Below are 27,210 nucleotides of genomic sequence, written 5' to 3' on the forward strand. Positions count from 1 at the left end.
CTGCACTGTTCTTGGCATTTGACAACACGAAGTGAAGTGTTTCTCTTGCATTCCGGGAAAGGGGAAGGAAAAGATTGTCCTTGAAATGCTGCTTTCCAGGCATTGCAACAATCCTTGGGCTGGTTCTTTTCTTTTTTGTGTATAATGATACAAATGACCCTGAGTTAGATTTTCAGATATTGTGGAAGACTTTTCTGGCCTTTCCCTGAAGAGGACATCTAATCTTTTGAACTTTAGAATAAAATATCAAAGATAAATGGAATTTATTATTAATCCACACGATCTCCAGCAATGCCAAGTTCAGTAGATCTTAAAGTGAATCAGCTGATACAGCATCATTAACAACATGGAGTGCTCTGAAACTATGCCTGCGTCATCCTCTTGAAAAGATTATTTTACAGCTTTTTGGGGAGCCAACCCAACAAAAATTACTGTGCAACTTTTGTTTGTTTGTTTCGTGATTTTGTTTGTTTCCTTCTGTCTCTTCCCAGAAAGTCTTTTGCTTTTATTACTTTGGGAGTCCAGGAGGAGTATTTCATACCTACTTTACAAATTTTTGTAAATGTTAGAAAGAAGGTATGTGAGGAACCTGCTTGTGGCCGACATGTGATAAACATTCAACAAATGGTTATTATTATTAATTATAAAATATACCTCCAGAATGAGAAAAATTTAAGAACCGTGTGATTTTATCTTTTCAACAAAATTCGTTTACACAGGAAGGATGCATGGAAGTTTTGCTAAGCATATATGCATTGCCGCAAGTTTCTATTTGAGAAAATTGGAACCTAATTGTTCATTAGATGGAACAATGGAATATTATTCAACCTTTAATAATAAAGAATATGTACTGACATGAGAAGATACTCACAATTGGGGGAAAGCAGGTTTAAAATAATTATGTATACCATTATTTTATTTTATTTTATTTTTTATTTTTTTTTTAAAAAGCAGATAGGAAAGGTTTAAAAGACAAATAGCAAGGTAGAAAATAATCGCCATCTAGAGAAAATGAAGGTATAGATAATTTTTCTTTTAAAATAAGAGAAAGAAATGATGTTTTTAAAAATTCATGTTAGTCCCCTGGAGATAAGCCCCATTTGAATATTCAGTTAAACAGTGTTGATGTATAAACTTATATCCATTTTCAAAACCTTGCTTTGATTAGTTAAAATTTTATTTTGGGGCACCTGGGTGGCTCAGTCAGTTGAGCATCCAACTTCAGCTCAGGTCGTGATCTCACCGTTGGGTTCATGTGGGTTGTGGGTTCGAGCCCCACATCGGGCTCGCTGCGGTTGGCACGGAGCCTGCTTCGGATCCTCAGTCCCCCTTTCTCTTTGCCCCTCCCCCCTCTCAAAAATAAATAAATATTACAAAAATTACTTTAATGCAGTTTTCAGAAGAGTTTTGTAGTAAAAGAAAAGATAAAAACTATGGCCAAGTAGTATTTACAACCAAGTGTCATGGGGTCACCAATGTTTACGAGTATTCCCACCCAGCCAAGTACCAACAAGTATATCAACCAAAATATCTCAGGAATACTGACTGCTCATCATTTATCTTTTACCTCCTACAGCTGGGAGGTATTCAGTCTTCAAGCTAATGAATGAGGAACTTGAAGGAAATGAATTTCATGAAATTTGGGGGAGTAACTGAGAATTTCTATTCCTCTTTGGCCCGTGAATGGTAGATGACTAAGAACTCATAAGTACCTTGGTGAAGGATAAGCCTCACCTCTCTGAGGAATGCGACTATGTACCTTTATGAGCTATAACCAGATAAGGAAGAATTTCAAGGGTTGAGAATGAGATAGTTCTAGAGGCACCAGAATAATCTGAAATGGCGCCACTTCCCCAGCGTATAAAGAGATTATTTTTTATTGATTTTTCAAAGTTTATTTATTTTGAGTGAGAGTGAGCAGGGGAGGGGCAGAGAGGGAGAGAGAGAATCCCAAGCAGGCTCCTGCACTGCCAGCTTAGAGCCCCACACGGGGCTCGAACTCACGAACAGTGAGATCATGACGGGAGCTGGGATCAAGAGTCAGGCGCTTAGCCAACAGAGCCACCCAGGTGCCTCTATATGGATTACTTCTAGCTGAGCCTTTGAAACGTGAAAGTCCAAGTCCAGTTTTCCAGATACGCACTTCATTTCTTACTGCTCTTGGTTTGTAATCTCGTATATTCATTTGAGGATTTCAAGAATAACGTCACGACAGAAACAGAGTGCATGCACACACGCACATACAAAAAGACTGGGCGAGAATAAGAATAAACATCCCATCCTTCCAAAAGTTTCTAGTCTTATATATTCAGGATGCAGAGGTTTGTACTTTGCCTGGTGATAGGAGGTTTGGGGCAGTATTTTAGAAAGCACCAAATGCTGTCAGAGAAGTATTTGGCCAGTGTGTTCCTTATTTGCAATCCATTTCACTTTGGAAACCTAGACCTGAGCCTGGCAGAGAACCTTGAGACCATTTTGCTATAAATAGGCACAGCTGGAATTAAGAGGCCTTCCTCTGTAGGGACATCAGATTTCATTCTCAGAACTCCTACCATGCTTTCCAAGTTTGCATACTCTCTTGAGAAAGTGCTCCAGACACAAAAATGTCTTTGATGAGGATTTTTTTTTATTATTTAAAAAAATTTTTTTTTTAATGTTTATTTCTGAGAGAGAGAGAGAGAGAGAGAGACACAGAGTGCAAGTGGGGAGGGTCAGAGAAAGGGAGACACAAAATCCGAAGCAGGTTCCAGGCTCTGAGCGGTCAGCACAGAGCCTGACGTGGGGCTCGAACTCACAAACTGTGAGATCATGACCTGAACCGAAGTCAGACACTTAATCAACTGAGCCACCCAGGAGCCCCAGAATTCTTTATGATTTTTTTTTTTTTTTAATTCAGAGTCAAAGGACGAAAGGAGTGAATGGACTTAGAACAGGAGCTCTGGAGCAAGCTGTTTGAATCCCAGGTCTTCCTCCCTCATGTGACCTTGGGAAAGCTTTGTTGTTTCAGTTACCTCCTTTGTAAAATGAAATTAAAAATACTTAACTTCAGGGGCGCCTGGGTGGTTCAATCGGTTGAGCGTCCAACTCTTGATTCCGGCTCAGGTCATGATCTTGTGGTTGGTGAGTTCCAGACCCACGTTGGGCTCTGTGCTGACAGCTCAGAGCCTGCTTGGGACTCTGTCTCTCACTCTGTCCCTCCCCTGCTTGCACTCTCTCTCTCTCTCTCTCTCTCTCTCAAAATCAACAAACAAACAAACATACATTAAACAATATCTTAGGGGTGCCTGGCTGGCTTAGTCGGTTGCACAACTGACTTCGGCTCAGGTCACGATCTCACAGTTTGTGGGTTTGAACCCCGTGTCGGGCTCTGTGCTGACAGCTCAGAGCCTGGAGCCAGCTTCAGATTCTGTGTCTCCCCCTTTCTCCGCCCTTCCCCCACTTGCACCCTGTGTCTGTCTCTCTCAAAAACAATAAATAAAACATTAAAAATATTTTTTAAGGGGCGCCTGGGTGGCTCAGTCGGTTAAGCGTCCAACTTCAGCTCAGGTCACGATCTCACGGTCCGTGAGTTCAAGTCCCGCGTCGGGCTCTGGGCTGACGGCTCAGAGCCTGGAGCCTGCTTCCGATTCTGTGTCTCCCTCTCACTCTGCCCCTCCCCCGTTCATGCTCTGTCAGTCTCTCTCTGTCTCAAAAATAAATAAACGTTAAAAAAAATTTTTTTTTAATATTTTTTAAAAATACATAACTTCACAGGGCTTGGAAAGAGTACAATGAGATACACATCTAAAGTAATTGAATACGGTGCCTATAACAAACCACCTAAAAATGGCCACTCTGATTATTGATTGTTGTGATAATGCCTGATGGAGCCTTCTGCATAGGCAGCATTGTGGCCTTGAGCTTGGCGTATCCTCTCAGTGAATATGTCTACGACCCCACAAATTTTAACTTAGAAACTTCCAGGAGACTAACTTAGAGCACTTTTATTCAAGTATGAGTAGGACGTTGTTTATCTCCCACTGTGACACAGAATCAGAAAACTACAAAGAATATATAATGTATATTCCTGGTCTTTCATTCTGTGTTTCAGAGCACTTGACCTGGATGCCATCTTGTGTCTCTTCTCTCCTAAGGTCTCAGCCTGAACTCTGCTTATTACTTGGCCCATCATTTGTTCAAAGGCCCATCTCACTGTCATCTTTGCCCTTCTGAGCCGTAACAGGTCCCTGGTCTGCCTCTTGCCCTGTTGCCAATCTCCCTCTCATTATTAAAACAGCTCCTAGAAATAGAACAGACGCTTTCAGTGGTTGATAAGAAAAGTAATAGTATCCCTTGGCCTTCACAGTCCCTCTGCCCTCCACAAAGAGGAAAAACAAACTAAAAATGAGGAAGACTCTGGATACAGAAAGTGGAAAAACACAAGCCAGGAAGTGAAAGGGGTTTCCCAGGATGGTAGTGAAAGCCAGTCACTGGGACAGCTGTTCACAACACCCAAGAGAGCAAGTCCAGACATGGCTCCAAGAAAGACTCTTGGAGGATGAAATTGGTAGAGTACCTGACCTTGAGAGAGGAGATTGAGATCATTGATGAGCGGTTTGAGGCTGAATCAGTGAGTACATTAAACACTAAGCAAAGGTGAGGGGTGGCCTGGGTGTCTCCGTCGGGTAAGTGTCCAACTTGATTTCAGCTCAGGTCGTGATCTCATGGTTCGTGAGTTCGAACCCCGCATCGGGCTCTGTGCTGACAATGCAGAGCCTGCTTGGGATTCTTTCTCTCTCTCTGCGCCTCTCCTGCTCTCTCCCTCTCAAAATAAATAAATAAAATAAACTTAAAAAAAAAATCCTAAGCAAAGGGAAAAAGCAAGACAGTGAAGAAAAACAAAAAGTTGTGTGGTACAGAAAAATGAATTAGACGTCCCTGCGTGGCTCAGCTTTGAATCGCATTGACGTATATATGAAATATAAAATGCTGTAATGACCATACAAAAATTACGATGTAATTAGAAGGATGGGTATATTTATGGGCGGAGGAAAAGCTAAATCCCCTTCCACAGTGGAAAGTCAATAAGTAATGCTCAAAACGAAGAGAGCCACAAGGAACAAAATCAGCATGTTATTTACAAACATGGAGTGTATACCAAAATACTCCGCCAACAGAGCAGCTGCCTTTGAGGAAAGAAAAGCTGAAAGAGGTAAGCAGGGGACTGCCCTCTTTTTGTAGTAGTCTTCTAGAACTTTTGGGCTTTTTAAACTTTGTGCAAGTATAGCTGCTAAAAAAAAAAAAAAGCACAGGTGCATAGCAACAAAGGCTGAAAAAGGAGGTGAGAATAATAGAAGGGAGAAAAATAGGTTACACATTTTATTGACTCATAAAACGCATGTGTACAAGAGAAAGGTTTGGAAACATACTCACCATGCGTGGATTGAGTACGTTTCCCCTTCTTTTCCATACTTTTCTGAATTTCTTGCAGCAGGGCGTGTATTACCTTTATAACAAGACGAAAAGCTATTTCGTGTTACAGGAAAGGAAACAATTAGAAAAGCGGGAGGAAAACTGTCTACCCATCCGAGCCCCACTCTGTCCCACCGGTGTGAGTTACCCCTATTCCGTGTTTTCAAAATGTTCCGAACAGAGTGCTCTATGTCTGCACTCACCACCCCGTGTTGTAACGATCTGTTTGTCTGTCCTGCCCGCTGAACTTGCCTGATAGCCGGGATTGGGTCTTACTCCCTTTTACCCCTTCAGTGCAAAGCACGAACCCTAATAAATATTAGGTGCCTAATAAATATCTGCAGGATAGAAAATAACATAGACAGCCTTTGTCGTGTTAAGGAGATTAGAAAAAGTGGCACCGGGGCATGTGGGTGACTCAGTCAGGTAATCAGGTAAGCATCTAACTCTTGATCTGGGCTCAGGTCAAGATCATGTGGTTCTTGAGTTCGAGCCCCACATCAGGCTCTGCACTGGCAGCACGGAGCCTACTTGGGATTTTCTCTCTCCCTCTCTCTCTGCCCCTCCCCCACTCATGTGCTCTGATTCTCTCTCTCTCTCAAAATAAATAAACTTAAAAAAAAAGAAAAAGTAGCACCCTGCACTTCAGCGTTGTTGTAAGGATTGCATGGGAAAATCCACGTAAACCAGCTCCAAACTCCAAGCATAAGTGTGTTCAGTGAACAGAGGCTGAAGATGGTCGGAGTGTGCTAATCACCATGATAAGAGTTGTATATTTTTTGTTTTCACAGATAGCCCTAATACGGGCCTTGGACCTTGTGGCTGGATTTTGGTGGCTGTCTCGTTCTTGTTCACAGTTATAACCTTCCCAATATCGGTATGGATGTGCATAAAGGTAAAGAATATTTCACTTGCGTCTGGAAAGGGGTCAAGCCCTAACTACATAAACCCCCTTTGTGTGTGTGTGTGTGTGTGTGTGTGTGTGTGTGTGTGTGTAAAAGAGACAGACACCTGCTGGCCTGTAGTTCTTTTTCCTTCATGACTCCTTTAGAAGATTCACTCTAGTCTATTGTGATGGAACTTTAGAACTTCTTTTCAGGCGGTCTTTCTTATAGGTAAGAAATACCTATAGTAAGGATCACCATTGGGGCGCCTGGGTGGCTCTGTCGGTTGAGCGTCCAACTTCAGCTCAGGTCGTGATCTCAAGGTCCGGGACTTCGAGCCCCACATCGGTCTTTGCTGCTGTCCTCCTGTCAGCACAGAGCCCTCTTCAGGTTCTCTGTCCTCCTCTCTCTCTGCCCCTTTCCATCTCACTCTCTCGCTCTCAAAAAACCCCCCCGCAAAACACGTGGGTATGTTCAAGCTCTCCCACCGCCAAAACAAAAGTAAGGCTCACCATCGAAGTTCGGGATGTGGGATGCTCCTGTCCAAATTCAGGAGGCCGAGGTTTGGTTGCTGGCTCCATTGTTCACCGTGTGACCTTTGCCATGTTTCCTTCCTGTGAAATGGGAGGAAGTAACAACACCCACTTCCTAGGGCCAATGTGAGGATTAAAATAATGTATCTAAACATGTGTATCCCAATGCCTGGCACATGGTAAATGCCCCCTAAATGCTGGTTATTTTTTCCATTAAGTTATTAATACTGTGACAAATGACTATCATTTACATATTCCTAAAGAGATAAAATATGCTCTATAATTTTCAGGTAAGTTTATTGTTATGATTTAAGATATCAGGAGACAAACTATGGGAAATTTAGTTTTTTTCTTTCTTTTTTTTTTTTCTGTATTCACAATGCATGAGTCACTGAATGATGATGTTAACAGCTGAGGAGTGAAGTTATGGATTTGCTCCTGTATACTATTCTATACTTCCCAAATTTTATACCGTGAATATGTATTGCTTTTATAATAACTTAAAAAAATAGTAAATACATATCATGCTTGGTGGGGGTAATAAAATATTGGACATGTGATTTATAGATACTGTTTGGATTTTATTTATTTATTTTTAATTGTTTTTTTTAATGTGTATTTATTTTTGAGAGAGAGAGTATCCCAGCACAGAGCCCAACATGGGGCTCAAACCCATGCACCGTGAGATCATGACCTGAGCCAAAATCAAGAGTCAGATGTTTAACCAACTGAGCCCCCCAGGAACTCCATTTATTTATTTATGTATTTATGTATTTATTTATTTAAGTTTTATGTATTTAAGTAATCTCTACACCCGACGTGGGGCTCAAACTCATGACCTCAAGATTAAGGGTCCCATGCCCTTCCAACTGAGCCACCCAGGCACCCTGATGCTATCTGGATTTTAGAGAAAAAAAAAACAAAATAGAGGCATCTAATCTGTTTAGGGCAGAAATACATATTTGAGAAGCTGTTTATGTTGGGGCACCTAGGTAGATCTGTCAGATAAGCATCCAACTGCTGGTTTTAGCTCAGGTCATGATCTCACAGTTGTGAATTCAAGCCCCCCATCAGGCTCCAAGTTGATGGTGCAGAGCCTGCTTAGGATTTTCTCTCTCCCTGTCTCTACCCCTCTCCTACTTGTGCTCGTTCTCTCTCAAAATAAACAAACTTAAAAAAAAAGAAGCTGTGTATAAATAAATAGTGGATATAAATATTTGCACTCCTCATGTTAAATTATTATTATTTGTGTTTTTAACCTAGATCATAAAAGAATATGAAAGAGCCATCATCTTTAGATTGGGTCGCATTTTACAAGGAGGAGCCAAAGGACCTGGTCAGTATAAGGGTTCTGGGTGGTTGTCTGGAGACTGGAATTCTTCCTCCTGTTGATGTGAATTCCCTTCCAAGGGCCCTTTCTCTGTTGGCTTAGAAAAGAGTGCATGTGTAATAATACCAGTGGCACGAGCCAGTCTTGCCACAATCACCCTTTCCTTCCCTTAGCTCCCCTCCCCTTCCCATCCAAGCTGATAACATTATTTTAGGCCAAGAATAGCGGCAGCCATGGAAGTCTGAGCATGAGAATTCCTATTACGCTAAAGGCTTTCAGTCATCGCTTTTGGCAAACTTCACTTAAGCCCCTACTGCATTCCAGGCTCTGGGAATTCAAGGGAGACTAAAATATAGTTTGTGCCCTCAAGGATCTTGCTGTCTAGTGGACACCAAAAAGGAAAACAGCTACAACCTCGTGTGATAAGTATTAGGATCAAGTAATTGCAGATAGCTGTGGAAACCCAGAGGCAAGTAACTGACCCGAATTAGGAGGAGGAGACCATCTGGGCTGAAGGTGACATCTCGGCTGAGTCTTGAGGCCTGGAGAGGTGTTAGCCGGAGGGGAGGTGTTCCCCGCAGAAACGGCAACAGGCGCCGAGCGCGATATAGAAGGGGGCACGGCAGACCCAGGGAACTGCAGGGAACAGCCCAGCAAGAGCATAGAGCCTGAGGACGGGAGAAGAGCTGCAGAGGGGCCTGGGCAGGTTGGGCTGGACCTCGTGTGACGGGTTCAGGGCTTTGCAGTTCAGGAAAGACTCGTGCTTGTGGCTGAGAAAACGGGCCATAGGAGAGAAACCGAAAGATACAGAAAGACTTGGGAAGGATTGCATTGGTCTAAGTGAAAACAAGACGGCCAGTGACAGCGGAGTAAGGAAATGAAATCACGGGCCTCAGTGGCAACAGTTTGGTGGGGGAAGTAAGCAAGAGGATAGCATTCCTGGCGTCTGGCTCAGGCACTGAGACGAACTGGCTTCTTCCAGTTGCCTAAGTGGATTCTCTGACGGTGAACGGATTCGGCGCTGGCGTCTCTCCGTAACATTCCGTGTTTCTTTGTTGCAGGTTTATTTTTTATTCTGCCGTGCACGGACAGCTTCATCAAAGTGGACATGAGAACGATTTCATTTGACATCCCCCCTCAGGAGGTAAGGTTGTCTTTTGCCATGAGTAACAGATGTCACATGTGAAACTACTTAGCAATGAGAGAGGCAGAGGGGAGCGGTGAGAGCACAGGTGGAGAGCCTGTCGGCCATCACCGTTTTCCAGCTGTGTGACTTTGAGCAAGTTCCTCAACTTCTCTGTGCCTTAGTTTCCTCAGCTGTGAAATAGAGGTTGTAACAGTAGGACCTACTTTATAACGTTCTCGTGGGGACTACGTGAGATGTTATGTGTAGAGTGCTTAGAACAGGGGCTGATAAGTTAGTAAGTGCTATGTAACTGCTTCTTACTCCGAAGTGTAACACAATGTTAACTCAAGTGTAATGTTAGCTTTTCATACTTGTCATCACTTTTACTACCACATTTCTCTGCTGCTGGTTTCTGATAGAAAATCCAGCTTAGGGGGCACCTGAGTGGCTTAGTCGGGTAAGCAACAGACTTCGGCTCAGGTCATGATCTCACAGGTCACGGGTTCGAGCCCCGCGTCGGGCTCTGTGCTGACAGCTCAGAGCCTGGAGCCTGCTTCGGATTCTGTGTCTCCCTCTCTCTCTCTTCCCCTCCCCTACTCGCATACACTCTGTCTCTCAAAAATAAGACATTAAAAAAAAAAAAAAAGAAAATCCAGCTTGGTACAATATTCTTCTTAAGGTTTTTTTGGTTTTTTTTTTTAATTTTTTTTTCAACGTTTATTTATTTTTGGGACAGAAAGAGACAGAGCATGAACGGGGGAGGGGCAGAGAGAGAGGGAGACACAGAATCGGAAACAGGCTCCAGGCTCTGAGCCATCAGCCCAGAGCCCGACGCGGGGCTCGAACTCACGGACCGCGAGATCGTGACCTGGCTGAAGTCGGACGCTTAACCGACTGCGCCACCCAGGCGCCCCAAGGTGTTTTTTTTTTTTTAATGAAATTTATTGTCAAATTGGTTTCCATACATCACCCAGTGCTTATCCCAACAGGTGCCCTCCTCAATACCCATCACCCACCCCCCCTCCCTCCCACCCCCCATCTACTCTCAGTTTGTTCTCAGTTTTTAAGAGTCTCTTATGCTTTGGCTCTCTCCCTCTCTAACCTTTTTCTTCTTAAGGTTCTTGATTATACTCTAGATTAATTGGTTAGAAGCCCAAAAATTAGGAACTGTTCATTCGGCATTTTAGATAAAGCCTATAATGTTTTAGAATAGTAACTACTTCATGCTGTTTCAAACTGTTTTGCAAGTAATATCACAGTTGAAACTCACAGCAGAATCCCTGGAAAGCTTGTAGCTGCCGTGGGGCAAAGGGATCCCTCCAGGCCACGGTGGCAGAGCCAGACCAATATCTAGCTTTTTGGGGTCCTCGCCTCATGCTTCTCCCACCGCTGCATGCTAAATGCAATCCACATTAGCTCCATCCTGGCCCGTGACCTAGTGATAGCCAGCCTGGTCCACATGTCCAGGGAGGCATCCTAACCTTTGCAGACAGAAAGCCTGAAAGTAGGATGAAGGGAGGGATAGAAGAATATGTCAAGTGTCTCCTGGCCAAAGGCCAGCTACTCAGCAGGGCGGTGGAGCCCGGCCACGTTGCTTTCTCTTTTTCCCAAATCCAGAAACCAGCCCAGGAACCTCCTTGCTGGTACTGATCCAAGTAGTGGGTGAGGTCAGACTTTGTAATCCACACGTACGTAGGAACACCAGGAATCGCTTTTACCCACCAGAACAAGGCTGGGAGCTGTGCTGTATTCTCTGCACGGATTCCCATGTCTCAGGGAAGATCGGCTCTCAGAAGGAGCCCCTTTCAGGGTAGCTGGGAGTCCTGGCATTTTCCTCTGTAAACATCACGGGCAGCTGGCCGGCTTGCTGTAAGCTTCTGCCTTCCAGCTGCTGTCTTGTCTCCTGTGAGCTGCTGAATGCAGAGCAGATTGGAACTTGGCGAGCAGTCCTTTTTCCGATCCCCTGTGAACTTCATGTGAAGGAAGATAAATACTCTGCCTACAATAAACAGTAGGAAGAGGGGCGGCAGCTTTAGAAAGCTCTGGCTGTGGCAGAGTCACGAGGGCAAGAAATGGTTTAGAAATGATACACATTTTCCCATCACATCATGGGAACTGATTAATTTTCATGCAAGATGGTAATATACTATTAGAAGTATTTTTAGATTATCAGCAAAAGGATTACCGCTTTCCTGCCTAGCAGGGACTAAACAGCTATATAATACCATTAGTTGTTATCACTTGCCATTTACATAGCTCTTACCCTTTTTTTTTTGTAAGTTTATGTATTTATTTTTGATAGAGAGAGCAGGGGAGAGGCAGAGAGAGAGAGAGGGGTGGGGGGGGAGAGAGAGAGAGAGAGAGAGAGAGAGAGAGAGAGAGAGAAAGAAAGAAAGAATTCCAAGCAGGCTCCAGAGCTGTCAGCCCAGAGACCGAGGCGGGGCCCGGACTCCTGAACCTTGAGATCATGACCTGAGCCAAAATCGAATCGGGAGCTTAACAGACAGAGGTACGCAGACTCCCCCCTTTACACTTTCCAAAGAGCTTCATTCACAAACATCTTACCAGATCTTCAAAGAAACTTGCACAGAATTGGGCAGTGTAATTAGCCCCATCTCACAAATGAGGAATCTCTAGGTCGAGCAGTTTAAGAGCCTCACTAGGGTCACAAAGCGAAGCAGGGTAGAGCCCCGGCACCAATCACTAAATGCCCAGGATCACGTTTCAGGTCATCTTGCATTTATTCACCCCCTGCCGTGGATCCATCCCTCTGCCCGTGCTTGCGATACAAAGACAGACTACTCTTAAGAAACGCCTAGTCCAGCAGAGAAGCGGTGATGTAGGTCAGCAATACTGGCCGCTGCAAAGGGGCAGTATTTGCAAAGCGCTTTGCAAAGCGCAAAGGGGAAAGTGTTTAAGTCTGCCCCGTCTGGCAAGGTTCACAGAGGAGAAGACACTTGAGCTGTGTCTTGAGTGATGAGTAACAATGTGCCAGTCTCATGGCATGCGGGAGAGAGAGGGGAGAGGACCTCCAAGCAGAGGGGACACCTGCACGAAGGCCCTGGGACATGCAACGTGGTGCATGTGGGACGCACACCTTGTCCTGTGTAGGGTGTGCAGGAGGGCGTGGGACGGAGTGAGGCCAAAGGGCCAGCAGTCAGAGGACGCCTACACCAAACTAAGGCGCTGCCCTGAAGGTGGTAGGAAGGAGCATTGGCAAATTCTGTGCTGTAAGCATCTCCATGGAGCGTGCTACAAAGTGGGTCTGTACCCTGGTCTCCCCCTATAACAACGTCCCCCATTCACTTTTGTTCTAGCAATGCTGTGCTGCTTATATATATATAGCTCAGCAAACCTAGGCTGTGCCATGGCTCTGTGCCATTTCACGCATTATTGTCTCTGCCTTGGATGCTTTCATGCCACCCTCAGAAAATTGTTATTTCAGGTTGCCTGGGTGGCTCAGTCAGTTGAGCGTCCGTCTCATGATTTTGGCTCAATTCCAGGGTCGTGAGATCGAGCCCTGCATCGGCACTGAGTGTGGGGCCTGCTTGGGATTCTCTCTCTCTCTCTCTCTCTCTCTCTCTCTTTCTCTCTCTCTCTCTCCCTCCCCCCCTCCCTCCCCCTGCCCTCCGCCCCTCTCCCCTGCTCATACTCTCTCTCTCTCTCTCTATCTCTCTGAAATAAAAAATGTAAAGGGTGCCTGGGTGGCTCAGTCAGTTAAGCATCCAACTGCGGCTCAGGTCATGATCTCACGGTTCGTGAGTTCGAGCCCCACGTCGTGCTCTGTGCCGACAGCTCGGACCCCGGAGCTCGCTTCAGATTCTGCGTCTCCCTCTCTCTCTGCCCCTCGCCTGCTCACATTCTGTCTCTCTCTCAAAAATAAATAAACATTAAAACAATTTTATAAAATAAAAAAAATTTTCTAATTTAAAAATTAAAAAAAAATGTTATTTCTTCCTTGAAGACACACTCACACACCACCCCGGCCACCTACAAGTGTCCTTCCTTTGTCCCATAAAGTCTCCCTTCATTCCCCATCCGCTTTGAAGGAACAGTGCCTGCTGCTGAGCGGTATCTCAGTATTTGTTGACTAACTGAATGAATTAATGGAATTAAGGAATAAGTGAATGTATTTTATTAAAATTCTAAATACACACTCCACTTCCTGACTCTCTGTTGTCTTAGTCCATCCGGGCTGCTCCAGCCAAACCCCACAGATTGGTGGCTCAGGAACAGCAGGATTTCTTACTCACAGTCCTGGAGGCTGGACTCGGGGGCTGAGGAGTGTCCACTTCCTAGATCCTAGATGGCCGTGAGGGTTCGACCCTCGTGACCTGATGGGCGTCCCAAAGGCCCCGCCTCCTAATGCCATCATGTTGGGGCCGAGGCCTCCGCGTCTGAATTATGAGGGAACACAGACATTGAGTCGATAGGGCTTACTAAAGAAAATCGGCCAGTGTTCAAGATGTTCCATAGAACAACATTCCTTGCAGTCATCTTAAAGAAGGAGTTGGTCGGCCGGTGTGCAATCGCTCCCTTTCCGTTACAGATCCTCACTAAGGATTCCGTGACCATTAGTGTGGATGGCGTGGTCTATTACCGCGTTCAGAACGCAACTCTGGCCGTGGCAAATATCACCAACGCCGACTCCGCAACCCGTCTTTTGGCGCAAACGACTCTGAGGAACGTTCTGGGCACCAAGAACCTCTCTCAGATCCTGTCCGACAGGGAAGAAATTGCACACAACATGCAGGTGAGGCGTGTGCCGGGGCTGATACCCACCAGAAATCAAAAGATGAGGCAAAGGGTCATTGGTTGTTTGACAGCTTTTTACTCATTCCATTGGGGGGTCACTGGCCTGCCTTCTTCCCTTCGTAGAAAGGTTTCCTCAAACCTGATTTGGTGGAAGGGAATATTTTTCACACAGAAAGCTCGTGGGTTAATAGCTCAGATGCATGCATCGTTTTTGGTTTTTTTTTTAATTCCCTTCAGTGTAGTTTTGTTTTGTTTCCCGAGAATTAGTCATTAACCTTTTTCTTGAGCATAATGATCCAGAGGCCGTTCCGCAAGACAGTGCAGGTATTGTTAAATTCTCGTGTGGGTCCCATGACTTCCCTTGGAACTCCTATGCTTTCCAGTCTTACTTGGGTCATAGATTACAAATTAAACCTGACTTGCTCAACAAAGATAAAGCACTCTAACCTGAGATCTTGTTACTCGTATCAGTGTCATGGTGTGTAGAATCTGTGACCTTCCCTGATGTCCACAGCCACCATATGAGACAGGAAGTAGGATTTCATTCCACCCATGGTAAAGGGACCGAGTTGAAGCAGGAGGAAGTAATGTGGCTTACGTGGAGTCATATTAGATCAGGAGCCAGCTGGCCACCTGTTTCTATCGGTAAAGTTTTACTGGGATACAGCCACTCCCATTGGCTTAGGTATTACCCACAGCTGTTTTTGACCTACATCGGCACAGTTCACAGTTGCAACAGACACTGAAAGTAAACGATCACCGTCTGGCCCTTGTAGGAAAAGTTTGCCAACCTCTGCATGAGCTTCTTAGGAATAGAATCAGGATCAGCTCCCTGGGACCCAGCCCCCTAGCTCAGCCTTCCATCCAGCGCAGGAGAAGTAAGCTCTCTCCCGGCTCTCCCCCAGCGCCCTGTCTGCTCTAGACCCCAGTGCTCTACCGTAGGCCTCTGGGCTGGGCTGAGCATTCCTGGCTTGCCTTCTCTCTTCCTGACAGTGTACCCTGGATGACGCCACGGACGACTGGGGAATAAAGGTGGAGCGCGTGGAAATTAAGGACGTGAAGCTGCCTGTGCAGCTCCAGAGGGCGATGGCTGCAGAGGCGGAGGCATCTCGGGAGGCCCGAGCCAAGGTAACCTCCCTTTCCTTTTCTTTCCTTTTTTTTCCTTTTCTTTCCTTTTCTTTTCTTTTCTTTTCTTTTCTCTTTTTTTCTTTTCCTTTGTTTTTCTCTTTTCTTTCTTTCTCTTTTTTTCAGTTTGCTTTGCCTGTCGAGTTTTCTTTTTAAGGAAATCATGGTTGTTATAAAAATGGAAATAATCTTAACGGGTTTAGCCAAGTTGAAAGCCTCCCTATCACTTCAAGCCACAAGCCCCCCCAAGGGGCCACCAATCATGACAGCTTAGTATATACACCGGGGTTTTATTTGACTAGGGTGTTAGATTGCCGGCTTATTTTGCGTAAGCATGGTCACACCCACGTATCGTTCTGTTCCTTGATCCTTTCACTTAACATCATCCTGTGAGCCCGTCAGTGTGTACAGAGCCATGTCATTCTTCTGTGACTGCATGTCCCGCCCCCCCGCCCTGCCATGTCTCATACTTCATGCTCCGAGTCCCCCACTAAGGACAAAGGAACAGTTCTGGCTTAGAGCAAGTGGACAGTCCGGTCCATGTGCCTACCATTTGTTCCTTCCCTGTCTTCGTTTTTGAAGTTTATTTATTTTGAGAGAGAGAGTGACAGTGCATGCGGGATAGGGGGAGAGAGAGAGAATCCCAAGCAGTGTGGAACCCAACGCAGGGCTTGAACTCACGAACCGTGAGATCATGGCCTGAGCTAATCCTTGCCTATTTTTGTCTTCTCTTTCATTCTCTCTTTTCTCAGGACCTTCTTCCTTCTTACTGTTCCCTCTTCCTCTCTGTCCTCTTCTTTTTTTCACTCCTCTCATGTCTGCTTTTCCCCCTCCTTCTTGTCGTCACCATCCCTGCCTGCTTTTTGAGCCCACATGGGTGCATGCCCCATAGGAGAGGTGTTGAGGAAATATCTATTAATCTAACCTAGGAAAGAGGGTCTCTGGAGCTAATTCATAAGGACACGGGGATATCTCGCCAAACCCAAGGATGGGAAGTAGAGTCAAGTCCCATCAGAAATGGAGCCAGGGACTGCGGTGTGGTCAAGACCAAAGGGAGCTAATCATTCCATCTCCTGGGCCTCATCTCACTGCTGACAGCTGGAGGGCAGAGTCAACTCTCAAGTTCACACACCTCCCTCAGCTGAACACTAAAGGGGACAGACCCGCCTTGATTCCAGATTCATAGCAGAGAGATTCTCTTTGGCCAAAGTTTGGTCAAAAGGGCAAATTCAGGGGGCGCCTGGGTGGCTCAGTCGGTTAAGCGTCTGACTTCAGCTCAGGTCACGATCTCACGGTTTGTGGGTTCGAGCCCCACGTCAGGCTCTGTGCTGATGGCTCAGAGCCTACTACTTCGGACTCTGTCTCTTTCTCTCTCTGCCCTCCTGGCGCTCTCTCTCTCTCTCAAAAATAAATAAACATTAAGAACACTTTTTTTAAAAAAGGGCAAACTCAGATATTAAGTTCCACAGCCCTTTGCCTGTGAATGGGTGAAGGAAGAGGGCCAGTCTTCATCGGAGGGGTTGCTGTGGACTTGACAGATCTCCCAGGACACAAGGGGCAGACCAATCCATTGTTGTTGTTAGGAAATAGTAATAAGGGCACCTGGGTGGCTCAGTCGGTTAACCGTCCAACTTCAGCTCAGGTCACGATCTTATAGTTCATGAGTTTGAGCCCCACGTGGGGCCCCATGCTGACAGCTCAGAGCCTGGAGTCTGCTTTGGATTCTGTGGCTCCCTCTCTCTCTGCCCCTCCCCCCGCCTCAAAAATAAACATTAAAAAAAATTTTTTTTTAAAGAAAGAAAATAGTAGTAGCTGGTGATAATTGACTAAGCACAGAGCCCTGCCCTTCTAGTAGGATGCCCTTTAAGCCACACATTGGGGACTATAATTTCTTAGCCAGCATCAAATAGAACAGCAGCTCCTTTGACACTATACCCAGAATTTTCTACTAACCAGAATTGTTAGCTTTTCCTAATGTGATAATTGATGCTCATGAGGGCAACCTGGTAATTCTGTGGAACCTCCAGTACTGCCATCACATTGAGAAGACTCAGTGGTATTTCTGGTAACATTAAATACGCCCTACTATAATCGAGCTGGTATTTTGAAAAACAGGAATCGCTTTTATCTAGATTACGTCATTAACCAACAGCCCCATTCCAAGCCATACTGAAGAGACTACTTAGAATGTCAGGGCCTGAAGGGTCCTTAGAGATTATCTTCTGAAGCTGACAGATAACCTGGTCCAGAGGCTGCCCCTGCACCCTCCTATTCCCCTGCCGGGAAGCAAGCACAGCACTGTTTTCCGCTGAGCTTAGGCTTGACCTCAGAACCCTTCTGTTGCCCTTCAGGTAACAGTCCTCAACTGCTTGGCCTTGGCCCTAAAAATGAAACTTATTTGCCATCCCACTATTCAGATGAAAAGATTGAGCCCAGAAAATTCATGTGATTTTCCTCAAGGTCACACGGTCGATTAGTGGCAGTGGAAATCAGAATTCCCCTCTGGCTCCTCTGGGCTTTCCACGATGGACTAAGCCCCTTGGGCAAGTGCTTTCACCAGTTAGGAAAGAGAAGTCCTTTTAACAATGGGAAGAGATGAAGGAAGCCGGTTAGAATTCTGAATGACTGTGCTCCACCTGGATGAGACTGTAGGGATCGTTTGGAACAGTCTCGTGGACCGGGGCAGTATCTGTCTTTAAGATTAGGGTGAACACATCGAATCACAAGGAGTCTATCCTTTCTGTAAAACACAGTAACCCTGCAACAACCATAAGGCTTATATATTCAAAATGGTACAGTCAGGTTCTCATGGAAAGTAGGGAGTCCATTTCTTCAACAAATAAATTGTGAAAGAAAAGGGTAAGAGAGCCTATAGATTAAGAGCCTTCAGAGAGAAATCCCTCTCTGAAGGAATTTCCGTTACATAGCCATCAGGGAAATGCAAATTCAAATCACAAGCAGATGCCACACTAGACATCTACCGGGATGGCTAAAAAGAAAAGAGCCAAGTGTGGATGAGGGAAGAACTCATATGCCTGTTTTGTCAGTGAGACCACAGATTTGGTACCACCATTTTGGAAAACTGTCTGGCAGTGTGTATCCAACAGAAACGCACTTGTGTGTTTACCAAAACACACAAGGCGTGTACTAGAATGTTCACAGCAGCACTTCATATTACCTCAACCTGGAAACTGCCCACATGTCCCTTGTGGTTGAATGCATAAAGTATGCTTTGTTCACACGAAGGAACACCATGCCCCGAAGAGAATGAACATGAAAGTGCTGGCAAACATGGTTTGAGAGAAAGGAGCCGGGCACAAAAGATTCTCCCACAAGCTTGACCGTATGTTAGTTGAACCTCTTTTTCAATGTTTTAGACCAGCTCTTAACGGCTTGAAATGTGATACCTTTTACACTTGCGTCCATCCTGATTTCCTCGCTCATAACTCTCAGAAAAACGCCTGCCACGTGCTTTCGGGCGCACATTCCTGGGTCTCATCCTCTATTCATTGAGAAGGTGGAGTATAGGGATGCAGATCCCCTTTCTCTGCCCTTGGCAGGCCAGCCCGCCTGGGCTACAGAAGGAGACAACAGTACCAACCTCACAGACCTGAAAATGGCTGGTTGTCAAGGGACGGTCTGTAAACATGGAAGTGGGGATCAACATGGGGGTGCTGGGCATTGGCAGAAGCCCCACACCGCCACAGGCATCTTGCTTTGCCTTCTGAGGGCCGATTCATGGCATCTACGTGGCCTGTGTTCAGACCGAACCGGTGGTTACTGCCTTCACATCTTGGGCAGCGTCCTCAGACCAGCTTTCCTGTTAACAGCCCGTGTGCCTAGTCTGGTGGGTCTGGCTTCTCGGCCAAGAGCTCGTATATTGACAGTAGTGGGAGATTAGATATCTTTGCAGCCGGTCCATCGCCAGACCGAAAACAAAGTGCCTAATTGGACCTCTGAGATGACGCGGAAAAAGCCAGAGCCTGCCGTTCTTGGGCAGGAGCTTGTTTTGCATTCCGTATATACAGGGTTTGCCTTGGAGCACACGGTTACGTGCATCTTTTTGAGGGCACCTGGAGTGCCCCCTCTCACAGACCTAGGTAGGACGTTCTGGGTATCTTGACAAACTAAGGTTTTTAACCTCTAAACTGAGTGCCTCCTCTCGGTGACACCATATCCTGTATCACCCGTCTCACCTAATGGCACCCCCCAGGCAACCGAAACCTAGAAACCCATGGCTCAGCCTCTGTTCCTCTTCCTCCCCGTACCCAGCCAGCCTCCAAACTGCTGACTCTCCTGAAAAGCACCACCCCCGGCCCGTTTCCCCCTCCAGCCCCACATCCCCATTACCAGCCAGTCGCACCAGTCACTCTGAGGCCGTCCTGTTAGCAGCTCTTCTCATCCATCCTCTGACGTCTGTCCGTGTGTTTTCTCCAACTGGATCTGATGAGGTTCCTTGCTCAAAACTGTTCAGCAGCTTCCCTCTGCCTCCAGACTGCAGACGAAACACCCCAGCCTCTCCTCTGCCTCACACTGCATTTGGCCACTTAGATTTTTCTGGAATATACCAGCTTTTTAAAACCTTGGTACCTTGACGTGTGTGCTGCCTGAAGTCTTCTTCATCTGTGGCCAAACGACAAAGCTTTCATCCTGTCCTATTCAACTTCCATAATCTCATCAGCTCGTGTTCTGCAAAGCCTGCTTTGCTGAGTGCTGGCCCTGTGCCTTGTACCTGTCTGTCTACATTTCTCACACTGGGATGAAGTGATCCGTTCCCATGTCTATCTCCCCTGCTTGACCGGGAGCCAAAGGAGGCAAGGGGGTCCACTCTCTTCCCTAGCTACTGCACAGGGCTTGACCCCTAGGCGGCTCCCGGCATTTACTCTAGAAGTGAATGAAACCCCACTGGTCGCGAGACTATCGTGTTCAACTCGGATATTCATGGGAGTATTCTGAACCATGAATATTTTGAGATCCCTGTGAAAACAACCCAGTTGGAACTGCGCCGTTAAGCTTAGTGAGCATGGTATCTTCACGCCCTCTTCTAGGATTATGGAGTAAGAGTAACTCACCGCCTTGATTGGCTTCTGAATCCTTTATACATTAAGGCATAGTTGGATTCAAAAACCAGGTCTTGACTTCCCACATGCCTTTCCTACATGATAGCCTCCGTTTATACATTTCACACTTAATGTACCTTTCTGTCTTCCTCACAATGGCCCTAAAAGGCAGGTACTATCCCGTTTTAAGAGTAAGAAACCAGAGCTCAGAATGTTAAATAACCTCTCTGAGGACACTCAGCTGGTGAGGGTTAGGTTTGGAATTTGAGTACAAGCCTGTCCCACTCCAAAGCCCCTGCCTTTCCCCCCCTCCCCCGACCCCAGTGATGTTCACACTTTTATGCCCATGTAACCTCAAGAGGAATTTAGACAAACTAGATGTCCCATCACACATTTTAGGTAGACATGTGAACATTTTCATTTGAATTTATATACTTGGCTAAGCGTATAATCTGACATGTTTTAAATATTGACATTTTATTTTATTTTATTTTAAATATTTATTTTTGAGAGAGAGTGAGCAGGGGAGGAGCAGAGAGGTGGAGAGAGAGAGAGAGAGAGAGAGAGAGAGAGAGAGAGAATCCCTAGCAGGCTCTGCGCTGTCAGCAAGGAGCCCAACGTGGGGCTCAAACTCACGAATTGTGAGATCGTGACCTGAGCCGAAATCGAGAGTTAGATGCTTAACTGACTGAGGCACCTGGCTGGCTCGGTTGGAGGAACACGCAACTCCTGATCTTGGGGTCATGAGTTTGAGCCCCAGGTTGGGTACAGAGATTACTAAAAAAATAAATAAACTTTTAAAAAATTAATTAATTAATTAAAACTTCACATCACTCATTTCAATGTATCCAGTGAAATTCAAACAACATAATGATTCCATCATCTGCTTAAAATACGTAAATAAGCTCTTTCAATAGGCATGCTTCATTGTCCCTTTTCTTTTCTCCTTGAACTTGTATTTCCACTCTGCCTCCTCATGGAGTCTTTTCCTAATACAATATATTTTGTCATGAATTACTTTATTACTCCTACCTCAACACATTTAGTATTGAAGTGAGTTTTTTTTTTAAGTTTATTTATTTTGAGAGAGAGAGAGAGAGAGTGAGCACGTTCAGGGGAGGGGTAGAGAGGGAGAGAGAGAATCCCCAGCAGGCCCCTTGCCGTCATCACAAAGCCCTTGATGGGGCTCAAGTCCACCAACCATGAGATCATGACCTGAGCCGAAATCAAGAGTCGAACGCTTAACTGACTGAGCCACCCAGGCATCCCTAGTACTGAAGTTAAAATTAATATTTTAAACATTTCCTGTGACTACAAATAAGGCATTTAAATGTTTCAGAATTTCTCCCAAATAATTTTTTTCTTTCACTAGAAATGCTTATCTTTTTTTTTTTTTTTAATTTTTTTTTTCAACGTTTATTTATTTTTGGGACAGAGAGAGACAGAACATGAACGGGGGAGGGGCAGAGAGAGAGGGAACACAGAATCGGAAACAGGCTCCAGGCTCTGAGCCATCAGCCCAGAGCCCGACGCGGGGCTCGAACTCCCAGACAGCGAGATGGTGACCTGGCTGAAGTCGGACGCTTAACCGACTGCGCCACCCAGGCGCCCCTAGAAATGCTTATCTTAACAAGATAAAGAATTCCTGTGTTTGCAGCTGGCTGTCACGTATTGCCAGAATGAGACAAGATTAAACATCAGTTCTAGTGTTAACTTTTCATTTTTGTACCTCTAAGGACTGAGAACTTTTGTTTACATAAATAAGTAGGTGGAGATGAAAGTTGTGTTTAAAGTCATGCCATGCAGTCCTTCATACTGTTTCTGAATTACGTGTTAAAAATCATACAGTGATCTTTCATTTAAAAATATGTTTAATGGTCATCAGCTTTCAGTTCCATAAGGTCCTCTGTCCTTTCTTTAAAATCAAACAACTGGAAATTGAACGCCTGGGTGGCTCATCGGTTGAACGACTGATTCTTGATTTTGGCTCAGGTCATGATCTCACAGTCTTGAGATCAAGCCCCGTGTTGAGCACTGGGCTGGGTGTAGAGCCTGCTTAAGATTTTCTCTCTCTCTCTCTCTCTCTCTCTCTCTCAATCAATAAATAACTGGAAATTCATGTGACTTGCAAAAGGATTTGTGTCCATTCACTAGTTCAACCCCTATTTTGAGTTGCCCCTCTGTTCGGTCCCCTGAAGCATGCAAGAAAAGCCACAGGAAAAGACGATGTCTCGATCTCAGGCACATAGTCAGGCAAATCCGACATAGGAAAAAGGACGTATGGAAATGGGGTAACCGGAAATGGATTTCCTTAAAACTATTCTGGCGCATTCCTGGAGAAGGCTTTGTGTGCACACCCTGGTTTGAAGACTGCCCCTTGACACCTGTATTTTCTCCAGTCTGACCACTCCCTCCTCCTGTTCCATAGGTCATTGCAGCGGAGGGAGAAATGAACGCATCCAGGGCTCTGAAAGAAGCCTCCATGGTCATCACTGAGTCTCCCGCGGCCCTTCAGCTGCGGTACCTCCAGACACTGACCACCATTGCTGCTGAGAAAAACTCCACGATCGTCTTCCCCCTGCCCATAGACATGCTGCAAGGCATCGTGGGGGCAAAGAAGTGAGCCACAGAGGCCAACGCAGAGACGCGCCCTTCCCTGCCAGGGTAGAGTGGGGACCAAATCAGCCTTTAACCTGTAAGGAGCGAGTAGGGCAGGACCTTGACTATTCCTCCTTCCTTTCCTTTTCCGTATGTTGACTGCGAGGTGCTTAGAATGTGTAGTGATCCTAGCCACAGATACAGATGAGGATTGTTAGCTTGTAAATACTGAGAAAGAGAAGGGATGTGGGGAGGGGGTTGGCAATTGGTGATCTGTAAGATCATTTCGATCATTTCTTAACTCTTTTAAAATATTTAAAGTTCATACGTTTAGATCATTAGGTAATAGGCTAAATCCCCCTTCTTTTGACTTTCCCTGGGTCATTCTGCAGCCAGACCAAAGGCAAGAAAACAGGACACCCTGGCTGGACAAATGCTTTGCAGAAAGCAGTGACCTTAGGCTACAACCAGCTCCTCTGGGCCATATGTGCCTTACCTCCGGGGAATCTTAAGGAAACGTTCCTACCATCCGTTTACTTTCTAAGCCCAGACCACGTTTCAAAATAATCCTCACTTGAGAGTTGGCATTTTGGTGCCTATACCTGTCAACACTGGAGGAAATGCTCAAGGTCGGTGAAAAAGATGATCTTAACCCTTGAAAAGACTTCTAAATCTACTATCACAAAGATCCTTTAAGAATAATAAGAATAGTTCTCTCTTTTAAACTTCTTTTAGCCTCTTTATGACTCAGTGATTCCTCTGTGGTCTTTCAAACCAGCTAAATACTTGTCACAAAAGTGCTTTTTCCTCACTTTTGCCTATTTTCATACATCAGGTTCTAAATAGTTCTGATTTTTAAATAAAATGTTCTCTAAGTTCTATACACAATTCTTTGTATACCCATTTGAATGGCTTAAGGACTATTCCTTTTTTCTAAAAAATAGGTAAAGCAATTCTCTCTTATTGTCTGCATGCTATTAACTATCGGACACTGTGAAATACCTTGGTTACCAGGCCCATTCATTAAATATTATGAGGAATTCACAATATATTGGGCACGTAATAACCAATGAGCTTGGGAAGACACTGTCAGACTTAAGATATATAGATGGAGGGTTTTTTTTTTTTAATTTGCCGAGTCCTCCTTTTCTATCACGTGTGGTCAGTGCCCAGAGAGGAAGTGGGCAGCCCCTCCTACCCAGTTCCTTGTTCCACAATGGTAGGAAGCCTTTTGCAAATGCCTGTGAATTTTGCAAATGCCCGTGAATCTGAGCAACCTGGCATTCTTCCTGTTGGTCCGGCAACCTGGCTGGTGACACTTAAACCACTTCCCCCTCGTGGCTCTGAGTTCACCTAGAGAGGTCTTGGGAATAGCAGCTTCCTTACCCAGAGCCACCCTTCATACTGGTCCTTAGCTGCATCCCTCTGTCTGTCCCAGACTATGAATGTCCCCTCCCCGATCGCCCATTTCCAAGCTTATTTTAGAAAACCTTGAACCGCGCATCCATGTTCTCAGCTGAGTTTATTACATGTATATGGAGCATTTTGACTTGGAACTCAAGTTACGTTTCTATTTATAATTTTTTAACTAATGATTTTCTCTCTTTCGTGCGGTGACTCACCCTCGATCAGTGAGGACCAGGAAACAGCCCCATAACCTGGCTGAAAACCTCTTCTCAGGCTTAGAGTAACAGTGCTTTCTGCTCCTTTGAGTGTCCCTATTTCCAGATACCAGTCTTCGCCTCTCTGCCTTGTGGATTCATAGCCCAATAGGTTGGGATTAAATTGCTTGAGAGGGAGGAAGCATAAAAGGGGTCTAGGATGAGCGCTGGTGCAAGAGTGTTCTCCACGTGGCCTCCCTTTCCAATGCTGTACATAATAAAGCGTGCACTTTTACTCATTTTCTTTGGGTGAGAGTCTGTTTCTGCCTGGATTTAGTGTCTGTGGATTTCATTTTTCAGAAATGGCACATGTGATCCTCCGGTCCTGGGCTTGGCTGCATTGGCTTCTCGGTGTGCTTTATGTGGGCCAAAAAATGCGGAGAGGTTAAAGTTGCCCAACTGCCGTCTTTCTTGCCTAGGCCCCTTCTGGAGCACCTGCCCATATATTTTCCCTGGGGAGTTCGAGATCCATGGACACCCTGAATCCTTTGCTAGTTTAATCACCCTTTGCCCGAATCCAAGCAGGACAGGAACTCACTTCTGTCACCCCGTGGTCTGTTTCAGCTCCAATGCCTTGCAGGCTGCCTGGCCCAAAGCACACAACAGGTACCTATTGACCAGGCCAAAGTCAGAGACAGGATCCAAGCCCAGGCCGGCCTTTTCGTCGCCTGTCATGGCGCCTCACGATGACTTCTATATGGTAGACGACAAAATCCAAGGTCATGTTTTGGGGGGAAAAAGTTGTTAGGAGAAACTATGTGGTTGAACTTTGAGAGAAAAATATGAAGTCCGAGCAACTCTTGCCCCAGGTAACTTCCTTTTTCGGAGCACTGTAGAGTTAGGAGGCCACAGCCACCAATAAACTGAAATTGGCTAATAAACCACCTTGCGTGCCAGTAGAAGAAATGAAGAATTCAGGGGTACGTCTCCTGCAACTTGACCTCCCACAGGTTTGCAGGAGGGGAGCTGGCTTGTCCAGACAGGACTCCGTCTGCCTTGAGGGAAGGCCCTTGGAAGCTCCAGGCTGTAAATGCTGCTTTTGTCCCAGGACTTTGCATCTGTCAAAGTGATTGCTTTGACTGCAAGTAACTTTTTGGGTAAGTGAGGTGGGAGTTACAGGATCCCGTCCAAATCTCTCAGCATGGCAGTTGAGGTGGGCCCGGCCTACCTCTCACGATGTGAGGCCTAGCACTCTCCACCTGCTCCCCCACGACCCCCTCTGTACTTGCTGCACACTCTGAGATGACTCCCTGCCCCTCCGGCCCCCATGTCTCACCTGGAAAATTCCTTCTCCCCTCCCCTCATCACCTCTGCAATGAATCACAATCTCTAGACGTAGGGCCCCTGGGGCCTAAAAAGCTCCCTGGGCAATCCGAGTGATCAGCAGCTTTGGAAACAGCAGTGTAAACACACATGCACACCCTTCCCAGCATCTACACCTTCACACTGGCTTCTGTTCTACAGTCCTATGCATGGGAGTCTCTTACGGTTGGAGATCAGGTTGGGGGAGGTGGTGCGGAACAAAAGCAGGGGCAACATGAGAAAAGACCAGAAGACGAGAGGGGAGGAAAGGGGGTCTGTCCCGCAGCAGTTCCTTGCTCCGGTTGGAACATCCATGGAGAAAAGGTTTAGGAGAAGATCATGGGAAAGGCTAAGAGGGACTTTGTGACGCCCTGAATATGAACAGAGATTCAGGGTCCCGGGGGCACAAAGTGGGGCACAGAGGAAGTCCCTGTCCCACAACTTTGGGAGCATTCAGGGGCACCTCTCGTGACAGTAACTGCAGGAGCAGATTTCTGCAAAGAGTTCGGGGCAGCAGAATGACTCAACGGAATACAGGGGAAGCCAGGGAGGTGTGGGCAGATTAGTTACAGGGTATGGCAGCTGTGAGGACGTGCCTTGCCCAGACTTCTACTGCAAGGGACTATAAATAACTAAGGGCCCCAGCTGCTGGCTTTGAGTGCTGGTCCCCACAGGTGCACCAAAGCCACACCTCCCGGGACGACTGAATGCAGTGGGGAGACAAGACACGCTGTACCTGTTCCTGGGAGGCACACAGCGCCTTCACTGGCTGATTGGACTGTGGCTCAAAAACTCTTTGAATCAAAGAGCTGTTTGCGCCCCAGTGTTCACAGCAGCCTGGTTCACAATAGCCAAAAGGTGGAAACGACCTGAGTGCCCGCCGCTGGATGAATGGTTAAGCAAAATGTGTATATGCACAATGGAGTATTATTCGGCCACAAAAAGGAAATTTTGATATTTGCTATAACATGTATGAATCTTGAGAAAACATTATGCTAAGTGAAATAAGCCCGACACAGAGGACAAATACTGTATGAGAAAAGGCAAATCCATAGAGACAGAAAGTCAAATAAAGGTTACAAGGAGCAAAGGGGCCCCGGGTGGCTCAGTCGGTTAGGCGACCGGCTCTTGCTTTCGGCTCAGGTCATGATCTCACGGTTCACGAGTTCGAGCTCCCATTGGGCTCTGCGCTGACAGCGCTGAGCCTGCTTGGGGTTCTCTCCCTCTTTGTCTCTCTGCCCCTCCCCTGCTGGCACTCTCTCTCTCTCAAAATAAATAAATGGTGCTGACTCCACAACACTGTAAATGTATATAATGACACTGCATGCCGCTTAGAAATAGTCAAAATGATTATTATGTATCATTTACCATGATAAAAAATACAC

At 45.9% G+C, this 27,210-nt stretch overlaps 1 protein-coding gene across 1 annotated transcript in view; it reads left to right on the plus strand.

Moving 5' to 3' along the window:
- The window catches only part of STOM (stomatin), a 31,927-nt gene extending 7,165 nt beyond the window's left edge, over nucleotides 1–24,762 (plus strand). The window contains exons 2-7 of the mRNA XM_047830889.1: nucleotides 6,243–6,346; nucleotides 8,132–8,204; nucleotides 9,260–9,342; nucleotides 13,874–14,077; nucleotides 15,073–15,207; nucleotides 22,693–24,762. Coding sequence (XP_047686845.1) covers nucleotides 6,243–6,346; nucleotides 8,132–8,204; nucleotides 9,260–9,342; nucleotides 13,874–14,077; nucleotides 15,073–15,207; nucleotides 22,693–22,887 — 794 coding nt within the window. The 3' untranslated portion in view covers nucleotides 22,888–24,762. The remainder of the gene's footprint in view (nucleotides 1–6,242; nucleotides 6,347–8,131; nucleotides 8,205–9,259; nucleotides 9,343–13,873; nucleotides 14,078–15,072; nucleotides 15,208–22,692) is intronic.
- The last annotated feature ends 2,448 nt before the right edge of the window (nucleotides 24,763–27,210 follow it).

This window comes from Prionailurus viverrinus, chromosome D4, assembly GCF_022837055.1.
Source record: "Prionailurus viverrinus isolate Anna chromosome D4, UM_Priviv_1.0, whole genome shotgun sequence".
Classification (NCBI taxonomy): domain Eukaryota; kingdom Metazoa; phylum Chordata; class Mammalia; order Carnivora; family Felidae; genus Prionailurus; species Prionailurus viverrinus.